We start from the raw sequence: 20131 nt of genomic DNA on the forward strand, positions 1-20131 counted from the left end.
AATCATATAAAGTATACATTACTGCCAGTCAGCATATATTTAATACTAGTAATCCTTGTCATTTGCTAATGCGCCTTATTGCATTGTTGAGATGTCTCAAAAGCGCTTTACAGAATAAAGACCAGTGAGCATTTGGAATTGAGCAGATATGTTGTCCGAAGAAAGAAAATAAACACTTTACTGCCCTATGCTTGCTCTGTTGCCATATGCAAATTTCACAACTACTTGAAGAGACAAGGAAATAGATAGTGCAAACATTTGGCCCAAGTCTTCTGTTCCATAACAAAATGTCAAGTTACATTCGCAGTTTCATAACAGATTGATGGGCGATGGTAAAAGACATTCAGCATTCTCTCCTCCCTTTCCATCAATGTGAGACAGGCCTCCCACTGAGTATTCTCACCAAGACACAACTGCTTTAACATTCCTGATGCTTCTAATCCTCGTTGGACCTGATTAGCAGTGATGAAGCCATCTCCTACACTGTTTGAATTTACTGTGTCTTTACTGAGAGACTCGTATCAGAAACTCTCTTTTGAGTGACTTTGGAATGTAAAGGTCTAATCATGAAAAAAACGCAGACTCGACTCAATCACTCAGTTCATAAAGAACATTAATATTACAGTAGATAAAACATAACTAGAAACACACAAAACTCTTTAAGGACATCTAGCAGGAAAACAGGATCAGGAGGAGTCCATTCAGCCCATTGAGCCTGTTCCACCAGTTAATTATATCTTGTCAGGTTTTTTAATCCCAAAATACCCTTTCACTGTGCCCCTTATTAACTCTACTATTTGTCTATCTCTCTTTTAAGCATACCTATTGATTGTGCTTCTACAGCTTTCTCAGATGGAGTGTCCCACATTTGCACATCTGTCTCTGTGAAGAAGAACTTCCTGATCTCAGTTCTAACTGTCTTGGGTCTGATTTTAAGACTCTGCCCCTTGGGTCGTCCGCTATCTAACCTTTCATTTACTTTCATTATTTTAAATACCTCAATCAAATCATGCCTTAACCTAAGGAATGCTCTAAGGAATGTAACCCCAGTCTACCCAGTGTCTCGTCAAGCGAAGCCCTATAGATAAGTCTCCATTTTCTACTGGCCTCTAGATTTCATACTTAAATAAATGGCTACAAAGTGTACTATTAAAGTTTATATTCTCCTCCCCTCCCTTCAACCAGAAGTACCTATCTTGATCACAAGTTAGCATTGGCACTCACAGAACTAGTCTGCAACACTCACTGTTCAAGTGGAAGGATGCAATTTGGCAATTAATAATTTCTTGTATAAATGACTCAAGATTGTGGACTCCTGTAGCTCAGTGGTTAGAGCACTTGCCCTGCAAGTGAGAGACCTGGTTTCGATTCCTGGCAGGGAAACTTGGGGCAAGTTTCCTTACTCCACACAACTGATAATAATCCTGCAAGAAAAAAAATAATAATTTGATCATTCAATCCACAATTGTTTGTGGAACAACTGCTGAGCGCAATTGGCTGCCGTGTTTCGCCCATAAATATTCAGTCAATTCACTTCACAGTATATTCTGTGAATCGCTATGAGACGTTTAGAAGACGTGAAAAGTGCTATATCAAATGCAAAGATTATTATTATTACTAAGATAAGGAATGTCTAGTACCATTATGGTGTCATATTCATGTGTGCATTGTAAAGTAGCCTGGAAAATAGACATGCTTTCTTACATACAAAATCCCTGCATTTGGAATAACCTGAAAAAATGTCATGGCTTTGGTGAGAATTGCATGAAAATATTAAACTTTCAACTGGAAGATCCCTGTTTGATCACCAGGTCCTATTGACATCTCCATTTGGCTTTGTCCATAGAGGGTGAGACAATTTCATTGATTCTTGCAGGGTATTTGAAGGATGGAATGAAAAGGCTGGTGGTGGGGCGGGTGGTTTTTCTGCACTTCACGTCATTCCATATATGCTTCCCTGTGGTTGAACTGATGGTGTCCCTGGAGGTTATATGTACAAGAATTACACAGCAATATAAATTCAACATGTTTTTTGCTTCAGTTGTAGGTAGAGCTTCACTCATTTTGGCAGTTGTTTTGACTATAGCAACACTGGGGCACAGACATATGTTTATTATCAAGATTAGACATTAAAATTAAAGTTAAAACTATAAGAGCTTAGCAGCGTGAATAAACTTTATGAGGAGATTAAAGAGTTAGCGAAGCTGGATTTTGCCGAGGGGTGGAAGTGTGGGTTGGCAGTTTCTAACACCTCATGTACTCTGTTGCTTGGGCCCTGAGGCAGCTCCCATTCCCAGCAAAGTCTGATTTCCAAAGATTATTATAATCAGTCTGTTATTTCTTAAAAGCTCTGAACTTGTTTCTGCTAAAGGTCCCGTGTAGCTGCAGTAGAACTCTAGGCTGTCCTGTGCCTACAGCAGTGTGCTCTCTCATCCAGTCTATGGATTCAATGTGCATTTGATATTGCGCCTTTAATGTAAGGAGGATGCCTCAAAGCGCTTCGCAGATTATGCCATAGTAGGGCATGGTGCATTTTTAGGTAATAGATAAGATTGCAAGGGGAACCAGGGAGGATATCTGGATAATGATTTAGAGGTGGTAAGTCTACCTGATTTACCCTTCTTCTGCCTGCTAAAGGCTGACTGCTGTGGACCCTCCAGGCGAGATCCAGGTGAAATAGACTAACTCATCACAACTCTGGAATTAAACCTGGCGAATGTGTAGTTCAGTTACAGTCTTGATACAAAGTTGTGTCGCCCACATCCTCACCCCCTCCAACTCCGCATGCCCACCAGCCCAGTCCTCAGCAGGCTCCACTGCCTCCCTGTCTCCCAACAGATCAACTTCAAGGTCGTCACCAGTAAATCCCTTCACACACGAGCACCTTAACCCTTTATCCCGCTCGCGCTCTCTACTTGGTTAAGTCGAGACTGCAGCACATCATCCCCCCTTCCCTGCCCCTTCACACTTCAAGGTCAGTGTCTGACCTTGTTTTTACAAAGCACTCAGAGACATTATCCTCTATAAAGGGAACTATAGAAATCCAAGTTATTTTTGTTGCGAATAAACCCACTAAGGCATAGGGCGAGCTGTCCTTGGATTCCATGTAAAACCTTGTAAAAGGATTATTTAATTTTCTTAGTAAACTGATCCTTGAAAAAGATGTGTACTGGTTAGGTTACATTAGCCTATAGGAAACTGATCCAAACTGCTAAATACTACAGAGTGACATGTATTGATCGCTTAAGATTGTTGGGAATGATAAAAACAAAATCTAATGTTATACAGAATTAAGATGATCTGCAACTAATACTTAGCATAATAGGTTACAAGGAGTGCTGTCCTGTTATTAGTGTATAATTTTTGTACTTCCTGCTGATTCTTGGAGATACCGAAAATAGCAGTTTTATGCAACAACAAAGAAAAAAAGAAAACATCTGTGAGTCGTTGAGACCGTAAAAAGCCATCCTGCGAATCATGTCATTCACAACAATAATAATAGGATAATATTTCCCAGCAGCTACCATTATTTTGCGTGACTCATAGTTACATCTTGAGCCTATTGAGGAAACAATCCTACCATTTTTTACAAAGTACTCTAATATAATGTCATCACCATATGTGACATTATCCCATTGTCGAGGTGGCTTCCATGCAAGTAGTATTGGATAATTTTCCCAGAGAGAGCATTCCGTGCAGCTGCCCAGTTTCGCAACATTGCAACAGCAATGGATCATGCAAACTTGCGTCAAGTGGAAGGCGGATAGATCCAACAGATTCATTCAAACCAGAATAGCACAATTTAATGAACAGTCGATATTCTGCAGGTGCCCATGATTTTATATACACGGGCTGTAAATCACTCAAAGGTGATGTAGGCAATCGGATTGGAGTTCAGATGTGCAGGCTTTGTGCTAGCCATGAATTATTGGCAGAATTCTTTAGGGATTTTAATTATGTCTCTGCTTCTTAGGAATATATGAACAGGAGCAGACTATTTGATCCATTGAGTATGTTCCATCATTTTATTAAATCATAGAAAATCTTTTAATCCCATTTCCCTGCCTTTCTCCATATCCTTTAAGACATCAGACAGAAATTTTCAGGATTATTTTGTTAGCCTTTTCCTGTCCTAAAAGTTCTTCCTGCGTCTCAATCAGTTGGGGGCAGCTACCGAGCCAGGTCCAGTTTGGTTGCAAACCCTTAACTGTCCAGTGCCTTGGGACGTCCTCCTGACGTGGAAGGGGCTATATAAATGCAATCTGTGGTTGTTGTTGTTGTTTTTGTTGTAGGTTAGTGAGCTCACCAAAGCCCCTTGTGAAGCCACACTTTGAAACCTGCATTCAATTCTGCTCACATTACACCCAATCTGTATAATGAAGATAAATGTGGGAAATTCAGTTTGCACATGTCGGAGAACAAAAAAGGATTGAGATATGATTTGCCTCTTTAAACTGATTGGCTGTTTTGATAACATTAACTGCTGGAGACCAGGAGTTCACAATTAAAGAGAAAAAAAGAGTTAAGAATGAATTTGCAACACACACAGCAATGTTGCAATGGGGTGCATTGCAATGACTATATAAATAATCTCAGCCATAAAATATTTTTGGTAAATGGGCTGGGCAAAACCTGCACGACCAAAAAGAAACACATACAATCGTAATTTTCAAAAGAGTAGCTGATAAATTTCCTGCACAGGAAAAAATGGAGAAGCTGTAGGGTAGCTATAATATGAGGTGGAGAGTGCAACAATCCCTGACTGTTCAGGACCTTGAGACGTCCTCCCAAAGTGAAAGGCACTTTACAAATGTAATTTTGTATTGTATTTTGTAATTCGATTTTGTTTGTGAGGAGAGGAGCACCACTGACTGACACTAAGAACTATTTCCAAATAGAGAACGTGAGGCTATCGAGTGGAAAGACCATTCTCCACCACAGCGTCTTGTGTTTCTTGTGCTAACAATAATACCAATTGTTGCATTTGATACAGCGCCTTATCATGTCACTGAGACATCCCAAAGCACCTCACAGGATTTTACCGTGGAGTGTTGGTAGCGTTGAGTGTCTACTACTATTGGTAGGCAAAAAGCGGAAGCGAATTTGTGCACATCAATGTCCTAAGAACAGCCAGGAAGTGAAACAGCCAATTTAATCTGGGGAATTATTGGCTGGGGCAAAGTGAAATAGTTCTAGAATTAAATGCTCATCATGAGAAGAATCTGGCAAAGCTCATAGTGAAACACATGGGTGCCAGAAGCTGCTGCTTACTCATTTCGGAGTCAGATTCGTACATAAATCTTATCATATGTAAATCTTATCTGATTACAAGCTGTGCTCATTTAATCTTATTTACAGAGGCTACAATCCAGTCTGCATGAATATCTGCCCTAGGATGGAGAACTGATTTCAAATCATTCGAGATTTTTTGTTCTGCCTAGATTTTTTTTTAAATAGAAGATTTATCTGCAGATTGTTAATCTTTAGCCCAACACCATTCTTTTGCTGAGTTGGCAGGAGTGGCGGTGGTGGTTATTGGGGGTGGCTTGTTGCCAGTGAAACTGGATATTTTGCAGGAGTAGTTGGAAGAGATTTGTGCAAATGGTGCAAGTAAAATGTAATAACTTATTTACTAATAATTACTATTCCACCAATAAATGTAGTCATTCACTTCACAGGCGATTTGCGGGAAACTGCTGTGCAAAGAATTGTCTGCTGTGTTCGCTTACAAAATCCACAGTCGCTATACGTTAGAGTAAATCCTGTGAAGCGCTTCCTCTCGACATCAAATACAAGGATTATTTTTCTTTTATTATTACTAAAGGGAACTAAAGTAACTCAGTTAGCTTCATAATGATGAGAGCAACTTGTTTGCCTTCTTGATATCATCCCGTTTCCCATCTAAACTACTGGATATGATTATTTTGGTCATACAGGTTTTGCACAGACCCATTTACTTAAAATATTTTATGGCGGAGATTATTTATACAGTCATTTTAAAATGTATCCCTTACTTGAGGTCTTTTGGGGTGCGGTAAAATATAACTTTATTGAGAAGCCAATAGTGCATTTGATTAATCTTGGGACTAGATTTGAAAGCCATGACATTTATTACACCCGGTTACCGTTAAGATACAGATACTCCCATTTCAGAATGAATTCTACTTAAGTGTTTGTTCCCGATGTTCAGAATTTGATCCCGTGCTTGCGGTGTCGAGGAATAAGCTTGGTGATTATACTCGTACGAGAGGCAGACTGTTGTGCGGCCACTATTCGACAGCAATTATTAAATGATCTCAGTTGTGGTGCCTGTTCAGCATTTGGAGTATTAAACTCATGCCACATTTATGTAGTAACGTGTAGTACTTCTCAGACTGCACTCGTGTTTCACTTATCCATGCCTCTTCCATTACTATGATAATTGTAAGTCCTGAACGTTCCAAAGGGCCGGAAATGAAGTTCCGAAGCTGGAACAGGATATGAAATTTCCTGAGCTGTCTTAGGCCCAGGTGCCCAATATGTATGAGGTTATGGAATATTTACAAAACTGTGTCATTCCATGACTTGGAAGACACTGGGAGCCAAACAGCTGTTAATGCTTCAAAAAAAAATAGTTTGGCATTTGATGCCCTGCATCTCTGAGCATGGGAGTCAAAAACTCTCAAAGCAGGAAGCCACATATGAGAAAGAAATTATTTTCTGTGAAATGAAGTTGCAACCAGCTACTACATCAATTAAGAATTAAATTCCCATTCATTTCAATCCTCCATTCACCTAAAGCGAATCCTCATGTGGCAAGCCCATTATTTGGGATGTGAAAACTATTCCCTCCACCAAAACATGTGTGAGGTTGCAAATGCAAAAACATCTCACGACAATCCACGAGGTCCCTAAGATTTAAAATATGCAGCTATCGTGCAATGCAGAGAGGTGCAAACTAATTTTTAACATCAATCAGAGTTGCTCTAAGCGTTGATATGTACAGTGATTAATTGTTGACATTTGTGGACTTAACATTAAATTCCTGGAAAAGCTGGTGTGAAATGTAAAATGGGCCATTAATATTGTTTATCCAATGAGTGTAAATCTTTTGTTCATTGACCAGGACTAAAATGGTGGATTCCTATTTAGTGATATGATTTGCTTGACAAATTCTAGAAAGTGTTGAAAAGCTAATACCTGTAGAATTAAACAATGAAATAAATTGAGCATTGCTCCTCAGACAAGGCATTCTGAGTGTTCATTCACGCACGAAAAAGGTTGCCATAACTCACTCACACCTGATTGCTCATAAGGTATGGGGGAGGTTTGCACTCCTGAAGGAATGCAACATATTGGACATGGATTATTGAGAAACGATTTGTTATTTCTGGTCAAATCTAGCCACTGAATACACAGCCAAATGCATCTTAGATTAAATGGTGGACTTGGCTGTTACTGGATGTCACGATTTAACTGGGTGATTTTGCGTTTATTTGTAACTGATTAGTCCAATGGAATATTAGATGGAAGGAAGAGTTATGTAGCAGCCAGTGGGTCTACCAAAGTGATGTTGATTGCGCTTGTCAGATAAACACCCATATAGCCCTAAAAACCGCCCCGAAAGGAGAGAATTCAACAGAAAATATAGAGGTTGGAATGTAAACTACTGTGAATTTGCTTTATTCTGAATTCATCAAATATGTTTTGTGACAATATTTAGAACGTTGCGAGCAATCAGGATCTGTTATGTCACAGTTTAATGTAAAGTTTGTATTCAAATGAAGATACAAAAAACGAACTTTATATAGTATTCAGGTTTTCTGGTTTTATATCTGATATCCCACACCTTGAGAATCAAACTTTTAAATAATCCGTGATTTTCACATAGTAATTCAATAGATCCATTTAAACTACTCTTTTAAAAATAAATGTTGTTTATGCTGCTACCACAATGAACTATGCAAACTAAATTAATCTTACTGTAAAATGCCAACTTCAGATCAACTTTTAAGCACAGTCCCACAAACAGTTATTTTTATAGACCCATTTTTAGTCTCGAGAGAAAGTAGTTTTAGTCTCAGTTAAATCAGACAATGGTATCTTCCTATGATAATATTCCTCTTGTGTGGTATTAATGTATTGTGTCTACAACTTCAGACATGTTCATGGTTTTTCTGAGATTGGCAATTAAATAGTACATTACTGCTGAATTGGTGAATGTCTGTGCTGTGCTTTCTCTACTACTGGGACGCAGACTGAGATTATTGTGGTCCTGTCATTTCACTCAGAGCCCTTACAGCTATTTTTTATAGACGAAAGAGAAAAAGGAAACTCTTGTCTCATCAGTCTAGGCTAGTCATGTTCCAAAGGTGTAAGGACAGTAACCCAACCCAGTCCACCACCTGTCCACCATCAATAACATTATGAAACTGAAACTTTATACAGTTTCAAGGAAGTGATGCATCTAAGGTTTTCATACACATAAAGTTTTTACAATCCTAAATGAAACATGCTGTGTAAAAGGAAATCATCCCGGACAAATCACTTCCTATTCCACACCTTAAACAACAATGTTATTGCATTTGATGAAGAGCCTTATCACGTTGTTGAAATGTCTCAAAGTGCTTCGCGGGATTTACTGTAAAGTGTCTTTGTATTGTAGGCAAAACGTAACAGCCAGTTTGTGCACAAACAACTGTGAAGTGAATGGCCGATTAGATTTTGGCCTTCGCATGAACCTGATGACACCACCACAAATTGGCAGAAAGAGTTTTAATGAAATTGCAGCGTTCAATAATTACCTTCAGCGAACATTGAAAAAAAAACACAGAATAGAATTATGGAGGGTCGTGACTGAACAGTAAATCTGTATTTAATTGAGAAGGGCAGATGGTATCATAAGACATAAAAGCTCTCTGCAGTCTGTAATCCATAAACAATGTAAAGTCCCAATACAATTAAAAGAATGCTTAAGTCACTTAAAAGTAGATCTGAAAGTACATTGAATGAAGGCTACCAGAGGTTATTTTGATGTAGTCTCTGGAGCATACACTATGACTTAATTCACAGGAGTTTATAAGAATCTACAATAACTGGCATCTGGAACTGAAATTCTCTGCTGGATCTATCCCTGGGTATAACAGAATTGATTTAAACGACGGGATATTATTTATTGACTTTAATGCTTCAAACACAAAACTTTAGGAGCCGGTAATTCTACTTAATGATCCGCATTCACTTAGTTGTCAGTTTTCACACCGATCTCTGAAGAGCAATGATTACAGGCCATTGAGTACTAGGTTGGATGATTTTGCCAGGGAAGAAAAACAGCGACCGCCACACAGTGTGCAAAACTTAAAAGCAATTGAAAAATGAAAGGGAACAAATAGGAAAACCAATTGTAACAGCCTTTATATGAATTTCATGGAGGGTTTTGCAATGACATTCAAAATCCCATGGCACTATTTCAAGAAGAGAGTTTCTCCTGGTGTCCTGGCCAACAATTCCTCAAGTAAAATTGGTCACTTGTTTCATGGCTGCTTGTGAGACATCACGGTGTGAAATCGTGCTGCCACGCTCGCCAACAAATGCACAGTCACTCCACTTCACTTCACTTCACAGTAGATCCTGTGAAGTGCTTTGAGATGTCCTTCCAATGTGATAAGGTGCCATACTAAATGGATTATTCTTATCATCATCATAAGGGCCTGTTCCAGGCATGCTCAAAATAAGCGAGACAAACCTGTAATTACTATGGCGGCAAAGCTTGCAAAGATTCCTTCCAGTCAATTAACATTAGCAAAGGGTCAATGAAAAACTGCAACTTTTACCCTCGTGCGTTTTAGGAACTTGGCAGATCGCAAGCAGTGCAGTGTAGTGCGATTGTCGTGCAAAAGTCAGGAAGGGTTTGAACACTTTCTCCTTTTTCCTTCTTGTCTATCAAACGTAAAGAAGGGTTAAGAGACCGAGGTTAAGAAACAAGGACGGTGTTAGGCCGGAATTCAGGGCTGGGGCTTTAGTGATTTAAAGTCAGTGTCAGCCCTCTTACCTGCCCTTTCAAGCCTCTGAGTGAGCGCACTGTTGGGTGCAGAGAATCTGTAACCAGACAGAGAGAGACTGGGGGAGGCTGTTTTGATGATAAATGCATTGCAGAGTTTTAGGCCTTGACGATTGGAATAGGTGGGGGAGGGAGGGAGGTGGCTGGGTGCTGTTGGTGTAGATATCTCCAGAGTGGTACCGCTTGATACAAAATGTCTTAAACCGTCAACCGTGAGTTATGGAAGTTTAAGGCTCTTCTTGTAAAACTGTGAGATGTGTGCCAGCTGGAACGATTCATTCATTCATCCAAGAAGCAGTTCCAGAAGGGTTGGTCCTATTTTATAACTCCTTGGAAGCAGCTAATTCCCATCTTACCGTCAAATTGAATTTACGTACCTGCTTGGTTCGCTTCGATAAATCAGCGTTCTGGTTATATAAATATTTAGAAACTGTTCTGCGTAAATCTCCGGGGAAATGGGAGAGCTCTATAAATACTGTTCTTTTTGCAGACTTAATAGAGTATTTTACTGACTTCGATAAGCTGTAAAAAGTAAAAAGTATACCCAGTATCAGTTTACCACATTCCAGCCTTTTAAATGGACTCATTGCGGTTGCTCTGCTAAGGGTTTTTTACTTGGATTTTGGCAAACGGCAGCCGGTCTGTTGTAGCTTATGGTGTTTTTGACCTTTCTCAGTTACAGCCTTTTTGTGAAATGTCAGGTTAAGTTATTAAATACAATTAAGCACTAAGAGCAAGTAAGGCTCCACTCACACCCTCCCCCACCCCCCCCACCCCCACCACAAAAAGAAGATCTTATCCGGTGTTAAGTCGAATGAGAAATGTCAAGGTTGGGACTGGTAAAAATGTGATTGTTTTATGAGACATTATACTTTATCTCTGATGGTGCCCTATCTTTCTTTTCTCTTCTGTTTTTCAGTGCTTCATATTCTTGTTCTCTTGCTTTCCTTCTGCTCCATTCTTTCTCTCTCTGCCTCTTTCTCTCTCTTGAGTCCTTCAATCCACCACTGTCTGTGGGACACTGCTGTGTGCAATTGGCTGCCGCATTTCGTCCACAAAATATACAGTCAATTCACTTGACAGTATAGTCTGCAGGGCAAAACCTTGGGCAAGTTTCCTTACTCCACACGCCTAATAATAATCCCTCCAAAACCAAACACAATAACAAATTGGTCATTTTCAATCTACGACTGTTTGTGGGACATTGCTGTGCGCAATTGGCTGCCGCGTTCGCCCACAAATATACAGTCAATTCACTTTACAGTGTGATCTGTGAAGCGCTTTGGGACGTCCTCCCGACGTGAAAAGCGCTATATCAAATGCAAGGATTATTATTATTATTATTATTATATCGCACACAAATTACCCGCACAAAATAATTCACAAAGACAGGCTCTGGAATTAATAAATTGTCTCTTATTTAGTGTTGAATAATATGAATATGTTAGGATGGATTTTAACTTGGATCAGATTTCACACATACTACAATTTATATCCCTATGAACCCTATTAGTCTCTATCTATACCAGCTGTACTTCAACTTTTTTCTTGAGAGGGAAAGTTGGAGTAATTTAATGTTGTAAAATTAACAAATAATAAGGATCTTTACATTTGATGTCGCGGAGGTCTAAAGGAATCTGAGAGGGAAATATGCTGAGCAGGAAAATTATCAGGTGGATCGAAACTACTATATCAATCACAAACTATAATAATAAAGACAATTCTTTCATTTACTATATTTCTTAAGCGTCAAATGAAACATTGCACTAATTCAATGATGCAAAAGAGAGCGCTGGACATCAAACCTTCGCACAAATTGGGATTGGATTGTCTCTCCCACACATTTTAAAGACCGTGTGAGATAACCGACCAAAGACTCAGGCCACATAACCTCCAGGGCATCTGTTCATGTTTGCTCTCCTGTTTCCACAGCTTTTTATTAATAATGAGTGGCACCACTCAGTCAGCGGCAAGACCTTCCCAACTTACAACCCGTCCACTGGAGAGAAACTCTGCGACATTCAAGAAGCTGATCAGGTAAAAATTGACGAGTGAACCCAGTAGAGAGGAGAGAACTAGTGCTCTAAATTGTTAGCTTTCATCAGCTTATTAAGTTACCCTGTTGGTACATTTAAACTCTGTTTACTTAGCAGTAAGTAGGAACCAGGTTGTTAGTCGATTGGCAGATTGCTTTCTGGGGGTAATAATCCCTTCCAAAGAAAAATAATAATAATTTGGTCACTTAATCCACATCTGCTTGTGGGACACTGCTATGCTCAATTGGCTATCACATTTCACCCACAAAATATACAGTCAATTTGCTTTACAGTATATTCCTGGAAGTGCTTTGAGATGTCTGAATGATGTGATAAGGCGCTATATCAAAGGCAAGGATTATTATTAAGGCTTATTATAATAATTATTGCCTGAATTAAGTGCACAGAATTCAATAGCTGTCAAAAATGATACGCAGAGGTTCTCGATCTGTTCTCTTTATTCACCTTTATGGTGTTGGTGCCTTACATTTAACAGGCGGATGTGGACAAGGCAGTGAGGGCAGGGCGACTTGCCTTCTCTCCGGGCTCAGTTTGGAGACGGATGGACGCCTCGGAGCGAGGCAGGCTCCTCGACAGGTTGGCCGATCTCGTGGAACGGGACCGGGCACAGCTGGCGGTGAGGATCCTCTGAGCTATTTATCCACATAGGGTCCGTCAGTCAAGTGCGGAAGGGACTGGGCAAGGGGGCAGCCTTTTCTATGGCTTTTTGAGCAATAGTCACAGCAAAATTACAAAGATACGTAGAAATGTTAATAAGAGTAACAAACCCGTATTAAGCGTTTTTAATGAGTCACGTGAATTCATTTAATGTGTAGTATTCTCAATTCGCAGATTCTGACATTAATTGGGACAGTTCAGATGTTGAAAATGATTATTAATTCACCAGCAGGAAATTAAATTAAACATTTACAGTGTTGGTTATTTTAACGTTACTCAAGTTCTATGTCCTAAGAAACAAATGCTGATTGAATATCAACCTGTCTCACTGGCATATTCTGCACTGGACAGATTTTCAGAGGGTGAAGTCAGTCAGGGCTTTGGCTCTTAATAACTGAGGACATGTCTAAATCTCCAAGTCTTCCTTGGGTTGGATTTAAGCGCTCCGGGACACTACTCCACGTGAAGGGAACTATATAAATGCAAGTTGTTGCTGTTGGAGATGTTGTTGGATTACTCTGGGCTTCGCTGGCTTTGCCAGGTGATTCTCCACACGGTGAATCCAGTCACAGTTAGACCTCCCTTCCCCTCAGTAAGATGATTTTTCAACACAACATGTGTTTATTAAGCAGGAGATCCACAAAGGTTTAAACCCACAACCTTAACCTCCATCCCATCAAAACCATACAGCTGTCATGTTCTGTTCACCCTCAATAACAGGCTGCTCTTTCCACTATCTCGCTTGTAAAAATTGGCTTAAATTAGCAATTGGTTGCTGCAGTTCACCCACAGAATCCACAGTACATTTTATAGCATATTGTAAAAGCACTCAGCGACGTGATAAGGCGCTATATCCAATGCAAGGATTATTATTATTAAATAGTATGCTGAGGTCTCATTTTTATTCTCCTGGTTGATTCTCCTTTTAATGAATTGTTTTGTGCTCTTTCCAGACACTTGAATCTCTGGATAGTGGAAAGCCATTTCTCCAGGCCTACTACGTTGATATGCAGGGAGTCTTGAAAACTCTGAGATATTTTGCAGGATGGACTGACAAGATCCACGGCAAGACAATTCCAGTAGGTGAGTTGACAACGGAAAGCAACCTGCCCAGGACATTTCATTGAAACTGGAGGATGGCAGGTTTCTAACCAAAAAGATTGAAATGAACACTAATGAATGCTGCAGCTCACCCTGTGATTAAACTCAAATTTAAACAATTCTCTTTGCTGGAGGATACAAACCGACAACCTTTAGCTGCTTCATGCATTGACTAAGTTGCACTTCTCGAGGACTAATTTTCCACATTTTTTGAGATGATGATAAATCATTTAATGGTTGGTGTCCAATTGAAAGGAGTCCAAACGTTCAAAGACTATGCAATAGTGGGTGTTTGAACAAAGAGACGTTCTCTGAATTATTTTTAAAAAAGTGACTAAAGTTGCAGTCATTGTGAAACTATCTTCTTGATTACGGTAACAGTTAGAAATCAGGCCAGGCCACATTTCTCCACAGAGAGGAATGTGAAGATGTAGAACACTCCACCCCAGGAAGCTGGAGAGACGGAATCAATAGGGTTGTTTAAAAGAGAAAAAGACAGATGCTTGGGTAGTTGAGGTATTAAGGTCAAAAAGCGGAGCATTAGAATTAAAAGATCTGGCCAAGTCTAATAATATTTATTCTTTAATTAAAAAAAATAAGAAATTTGGTCACTCATACCACAACTGTTTGTGGGACACTGCTGTGCGCAATTGGCTGCCGCGTTTCGTCCACAAAACATACAGTCAATTCACTTTAAAGTATTTTCTGTGAAGCGCTTAGAGACTTCTCAACTACGTGATAAGGCACTCTATCGATGTAAGGATTATTTTTATTACAATAAACTGGTGGACCGGGTTTGAAGGGCTATTTCCCATGTTCCTATGAAATAAATATGGATGTGTAACACATTTAGTAACTCGTGTTAAAACTCTGACCTATTGTTCACATGCAAATCTCTGTCATCCGAGTTAGTTTGGTGGTTTGTTCATTAACTTACAAATAATTTAGCAGAATTGCATCTAAAACTCCAGTCTAATTTCAGTGGAAAAAAACGTCCATTGTTGCTAAAATGATTTACATTTAAATCCGCGCTATAAAGCGTTGCTGACTTTTCCTTCTACAAAAGTGAAATTCATTGGTGATGTTCCGTCAGTGTTTTAGCAGTCCTTTTTGAGGCTGTGATTTATGTCCTCACAACTGTGCCACTTTCCTGCTTGAGGCTTGACATTGTGAGCGTGAGAATGAGCTTTGTTTATTGAAATGTTTAAAGGAAGAGTCACACCACCTTTTATAAAGTGACACGGCTCGGAAGAGTGATGATGAACCTTAACCGTTGCTTTAATTTATTCGCTGTCTATTTGTCTTGTGTTTTTTTAAATAAAATAATATTTGGATGGCGAGAACTAAGGACATCATCAGGGAAACTGGCCTTGGAAGAGCTGCTGCGCATGTGAGAGCGAAATTAATCTTAACATGTACAATCGTTTGCACAAAACGCATCATCGCTGAAACGTATTATTTCAACTCACTCTGACTGCTGAGACTTAAGCAACTCTTCCAAGATACAGTGTTATCGACGCTCAACATTTAAAACTGCCTTTAAAAAAAATCAACTGAAGTGAACCAGGAGAACGATGTTAATGCTATCATAGTGGTAAATGCAGGTCCACACTATTTGGTGTTTATTGATGGCGTAAATCTCTTTACACTTTTGATAATACAAATGCATCTGAAGGTGAATCTTTCCATCACTATCTTTTCTAATTTGCATCGCTCGACCTCCTTGCTCGTTTCTTATGAAATTTTAGGTGAACGACTGTAGGGTGGGTGGGTGGGTGAGTGGTGGGGGGGAACTAAAAATTCTAAAATAGTTGGACATTGGGGAAACATTGTCATTGCATGAGATCGCTTTGGTGTGATTTGCTTAATTCCGATTGAGGTAAAATGGCGGTCGCCAACATAAGGCCCTTGTTTTTGCAATCAATTTGTCTGTACGAGAATTTCTCAGGGACAAAGCCTGTCCTTCAACTGGGAGCGGCCCATGATGGTGATTTGTTTTGTATTAACCCGCTGGAGCTGCCTTTATCTTAGATGCGTTGTCGGCTCTCAAGTCACAAGAAGAGCTTGTGAGTTTCAAGCACTTGTAGGGAGAGGTTCAGGTGCTGTAGAGATTAAAGTGTGGAGCATCATGCAGAGCCTCAGAAGGAGCTTTTTCAGCCACCTTAACGCTGGTGTCAAATGTGCAAACCTTCACTTAAAACAGACTCCTGCTGATATCTCCCAGACACAGGCCAGGCAGGAGAGGCACCGAAAATTGCATTTCAGTCTGCAGCTCTGTTCATCAGTGTAACTGGTAAACAAAATCTGGTTCATTGGAGTTTGGATGAATCTTAAGTATATGATACATATTCCCTAAGCTTTAATTGGTCTCTATTGCAGATGTCAGGCCGTTTCCAACTATATATAATTCCAAATGTCTGTTTGGCAGGAGGAAAAACATCTGGGCACAAAACTGCACACACACAATTTGTGTTTATTTTAAAAAAACGAATGGTCACGCATTTTCTTCACACCTCTCCAATGGCAAGTTCAAGCCACAAGTCAATGGATTTGGCATAAATCATACATTAACAAGTGTCCTCCCTTGCTCAAGTGGATGGCTGTTTCTTATCGTAAGGAAAACAGACCCTTGTTGCTGGTAACCCATTAATATAGAGTCTTGGCGACCAGGTCACAGGCTGGGAATGGGGGTTAGAATTCACCTTGTTGCCACACTCCCAGATGGAAGAGAGAAAACATGGATTACGAGGCTGTAGGAAGGGCTGCAGGGGGGGAAAAAAAGAAAAGATAGAATTTTCTTTTGTTACCCAAAGAGTTGTTACGGTCTGGAATGCACTGCCTAAAAAGGTGGTGGTGGTAACACATTCAATAACAACTTTCAGAATGGAATTAGACAGGTACTTGAAAAGGGAAACATTTGCAAGGATATGAGAAGAGAGCGGGGGAATGGGACTGGTTGCGTAGCTCTTCCAAAGAACCGGCACAGACACGATGGGCCGAATGGCCTCCTTCTGTGCTGTAATATTCTACGATTCTATGAAAATAAGAATGCAATTGCACTGCATTATGAAGTTGAGAGTCTTAAGAACATTAGAAGAAACATAGATCACAAAAAGGTTATTTGGCTCATCAAGCCCACTCTTCCACAGACTAAGCCATTGCTATGCTAGGAAGTCCATCCCACTCCCTCTTTCCACCACAAGATACGCAGCAACCACTATACTTCACACTATATTCCGTGAAGCACTTTGAGACATCTCAACAACGTGATAAGGCGCTACGTGACATGCAAAGATTATTACTATATTATTGACACTTCAGGGGAAAGATCTCAGTGGGTGTTTTCTGCACCCCAAAGCTCAACAAGCAATTCCACATCTTTACTATTTAACCATCCTTCCCTTCACAGTTCATATTTTCCCTCCCCTCCCCTCCCTTTCCTCTCCTCCTCCCCCACCCCAGCAGACAGAAACCATCGCGCCCACAAAGTATTTGTCCTAAGCGGAACATTTTAAATCGACTAGCCTCAGTTTACAATTGGCTCACGATGAAACGCGGATTTTCATTGAACAGAGTTGTAAATACTTTGTCAAGTTATATTATTAAAGTTCGTTCATTTGTCAATATTAGAGCTGACAGTAAAAGCTGGTCTGCATGTTTCTCCTTCCCACGGATTTTTATTAATGTGCCCAGAAGTATTTAATGATTATTTGTGTGACCAAATGAAACAGGAAAAATGAGCAATAACAGACCTCTGATTTCAGATGGAGATTATTTCACATTTACAAGACATGAACCCATAGGAGTTTGTGGACAAATCATCCCTGTGAGTATTATTCATCAGCAATAACTGTTAGTTTTCTTGAATGTGCAACTGTCCGCAACTCAAAAGGGGGAATTTGCAATTGTCTTGTTATTATTGGAATAAACACATCAACCTCTGAAGAAAAACATCAGAAATTCATAGGGGATTATTATTCTTCCCCACCCCACCCCCAGCAAGACATAGATGAAGAAAATGCAAACCACTTAGGGTATTTCAAGAGCTGGGTAGTTGGGAAATAAGGATGGTTATTTTGGTCAGGTATCACTAGGTGTCCAGGATCCATTGATGGGACGGAAGGAAAATTGAATCGATATGCTTTGAGACATCTCATTGATGTGATGAGGCGCTATATCAAATGAAAGAGATTATTATTAATGTCTGCTTTTTCTCTCTGCAGTGGAACTTTCCTCTGTTAATGTTTGCGTGGAAGGTAGTTCCAGCTCTGTGCTGTGGAAACACAGTGATCATCAAACCAGCGGAACAAACCCCACTGACTGCTCTCTACATGGGGACCCTCATCAAAGAGGTGTGTGTGTGCCTTTTATCTAAATATTTAGTTTGCCTTTTACCACTCACATCAGCAGGAAAATTTGGCAGAGTTTGTGTTCCCTTCCTCGGATTATTCTGACAGACTGAACATGTTTGCTTTAACAGGCCGGGTTTCCTCCGGGCGTGGTCAATATTTTGGCTGGATATGGCACGACAGCCGGAGCAGCCATCGCCTCTCATATGGACGTCGACAAGATAGCGTTTACTGGATCAACCGAGGTATGTTGAGCCACTCATCCCTTTTCTGGCTTAGTTACCATCAGAAGCAAGTTGCACTGGAGGCAGCATAATAATATTAGAGTGTACAAAAAGGAAACATTCGCCCAACCGTTCCGTGCCAGTGTTAATCCTCCGCACAAGGAGTCCTGTAGCTCAGTAGTTAGAGCGCTCACCTCGCAAGCGAGAGACCTGGGTTCAATTCCCGGCAGGGCGAAATTTTGGGCAAGTTTGCTTACTCCGCACACCTCTGTTTACCTAGCAGTAAGCAGGAACCCGGCTGTTAGTTGAATGGCGGAGAGCTTTTCCAGGGGTAATAATTCCTTCAAAAAAAAATAATGAATTGGTCCCTTCAATCTCCGACTGTTGGCCTCTGCCTTTCGCTCACAAAAATGGAGTCAATTCACTTTACAGTATATTCTCTGTAGTGCTTCGGGATGTCTCGAAGATGTGATAAGGCGTATATCAAATGCAAGGATTATTATTATTATGAGTTATGAGACACTGAAACAATTTAGGAGCTGAAAAGGCAAAAGGATCGGCAAGGTTTGTGATGGACCTCAAACTTCGCATTGCTCTGGGACAGAAATTAAAATTCACGTTATAGCCTTTGAAATGTGTCTTTCAAATTGAATCCGGGCGCTATCAAAGCTGAAACGGTTACACATCTGAAGAAAAGGTGGCCAGTCTTTAACTCCCTATAAGAAAGAATGAGGAGGCTGGAAGAATCTAATAAAGATCGTCATAAAACTTAATCCAGCCCAATCTGGGTGGCTGAGGGGATGGGACACTGGGTAAGCCTTCGGGTCAGAAGGTCTGTCTGGACATGCCACACATTATGCAGTGAAATGAGTGCTGCGGTAACTGATTTATTGCCTCTAGCACACGCAGCGTGTCGACAAAGCTGCAGGTTGCATTGTAAAACGCGCAATCAACTGACCTGGTCATTCCACAAGCAATGAGCCAGACAGATTTTTCCCTGTTTTTACTGTCGGGCTGTTTTAAAAAGCTAGATTCAAACCGTTTCAAAGCTGAGATCAGCCCTACACGAGGTGGCCTCTTGATCCGAGAAGATTTCTCCCGTGACTCCAGAAAAAGCGACACTTTCATAAAGAGTTACACGGAATGGTTCACATGAATTTTTGTTTTTCATTACCTGTGCGTTTTAAAAGGCCCTCGTCTCCAGAAACGAGAAGAAAAAATCACTGGAAGTCCCAAGCTTTTTCTCACGCAGCAAAAACAGAAACCAGATGGGTGGTATGACTCGTAGCCATTGCAAAACGGTCATTTTTCGGGAGGGTTTTGATTTCCTGAGTGTCTAAAAGCAGCTGTGCCGAATAGAGGTTAATGCTTTGCTTTGATACGTATGTTACAAAACAGCACATCAATTTTCCAATACGACATGCACCGTTAGACCTAGCCTAATAACCGAGCTGCCCGTTTAATGGAGCTATCTGCTCCTTCATGAGTCCGATTCTGCAGACTCTGTCTCAGTCAGTATTTCACTTGCCTCTTCCTTCTTTCTGATGGTCTCCTGATAGATGAGGCCTGAAACTGCACCAAGGTTTAGCCTGTAAGTCAATTTTCTCATAAAATTAATGTTTCACCCACAAAATGTACAATCAATCCACTTCAGAGGGTATCCTGTGAAGTCCTTTGAGACATCTCGATGACGTGATAAGACAC

The 20131-nt window shown here is 40.3% G+C and overlaps 1 protein-coding gene across 1 annotated transcript in view; it reads left to right on the forward strand.

Moving 5' to 3' along the window:
* Positions 1–20131, forward strand: part of LOC103187113 (retinal dehydrogenase 2) — a 38037-nt gene that overhangs the window by 8462 nt on the left and 9444 nt on the right. The window contains exons 2-7 of the mRNA XM_007906469.2: positions 11972–12076; positions 12572–12712; positions 13707–13836; positions 17619–17680; positions 18078–18206; positions 18335–18448. Coding sequence (XP_007904660.1) covers positions 11972–12076; positions 12572–12712; positions 13707–13836; positions 17619–17680; positions 18078–18206; positions 18335–18448 — 681 coding nt within the window. The remainder of the gene's footprint in view (positions 1–11971; positions 12077–12571; positions 12713–13706; positions 13837–17618; positions 17681–18077; positions 18207–18334; positions 18449–20131) is intronic.

Source organism: Callorhinchus milii, unplaced genomic scaffold, assembly GCF_018977255.1.
Source record: "Callorhinchus milii isolate IMCB2004 unplaced genomic scaffold, IMCB_Cmil_1.0 Scaffold26, whole genome shotgun sequence".
In the NCBI taxonomy this organism is placed as follows: Eukaryota; Metazoa; Chordata; class Chondrichthyes; order Chimaeriformes; family Callorhinchidae; genus Callorhinchus; species Callorhinchus milii.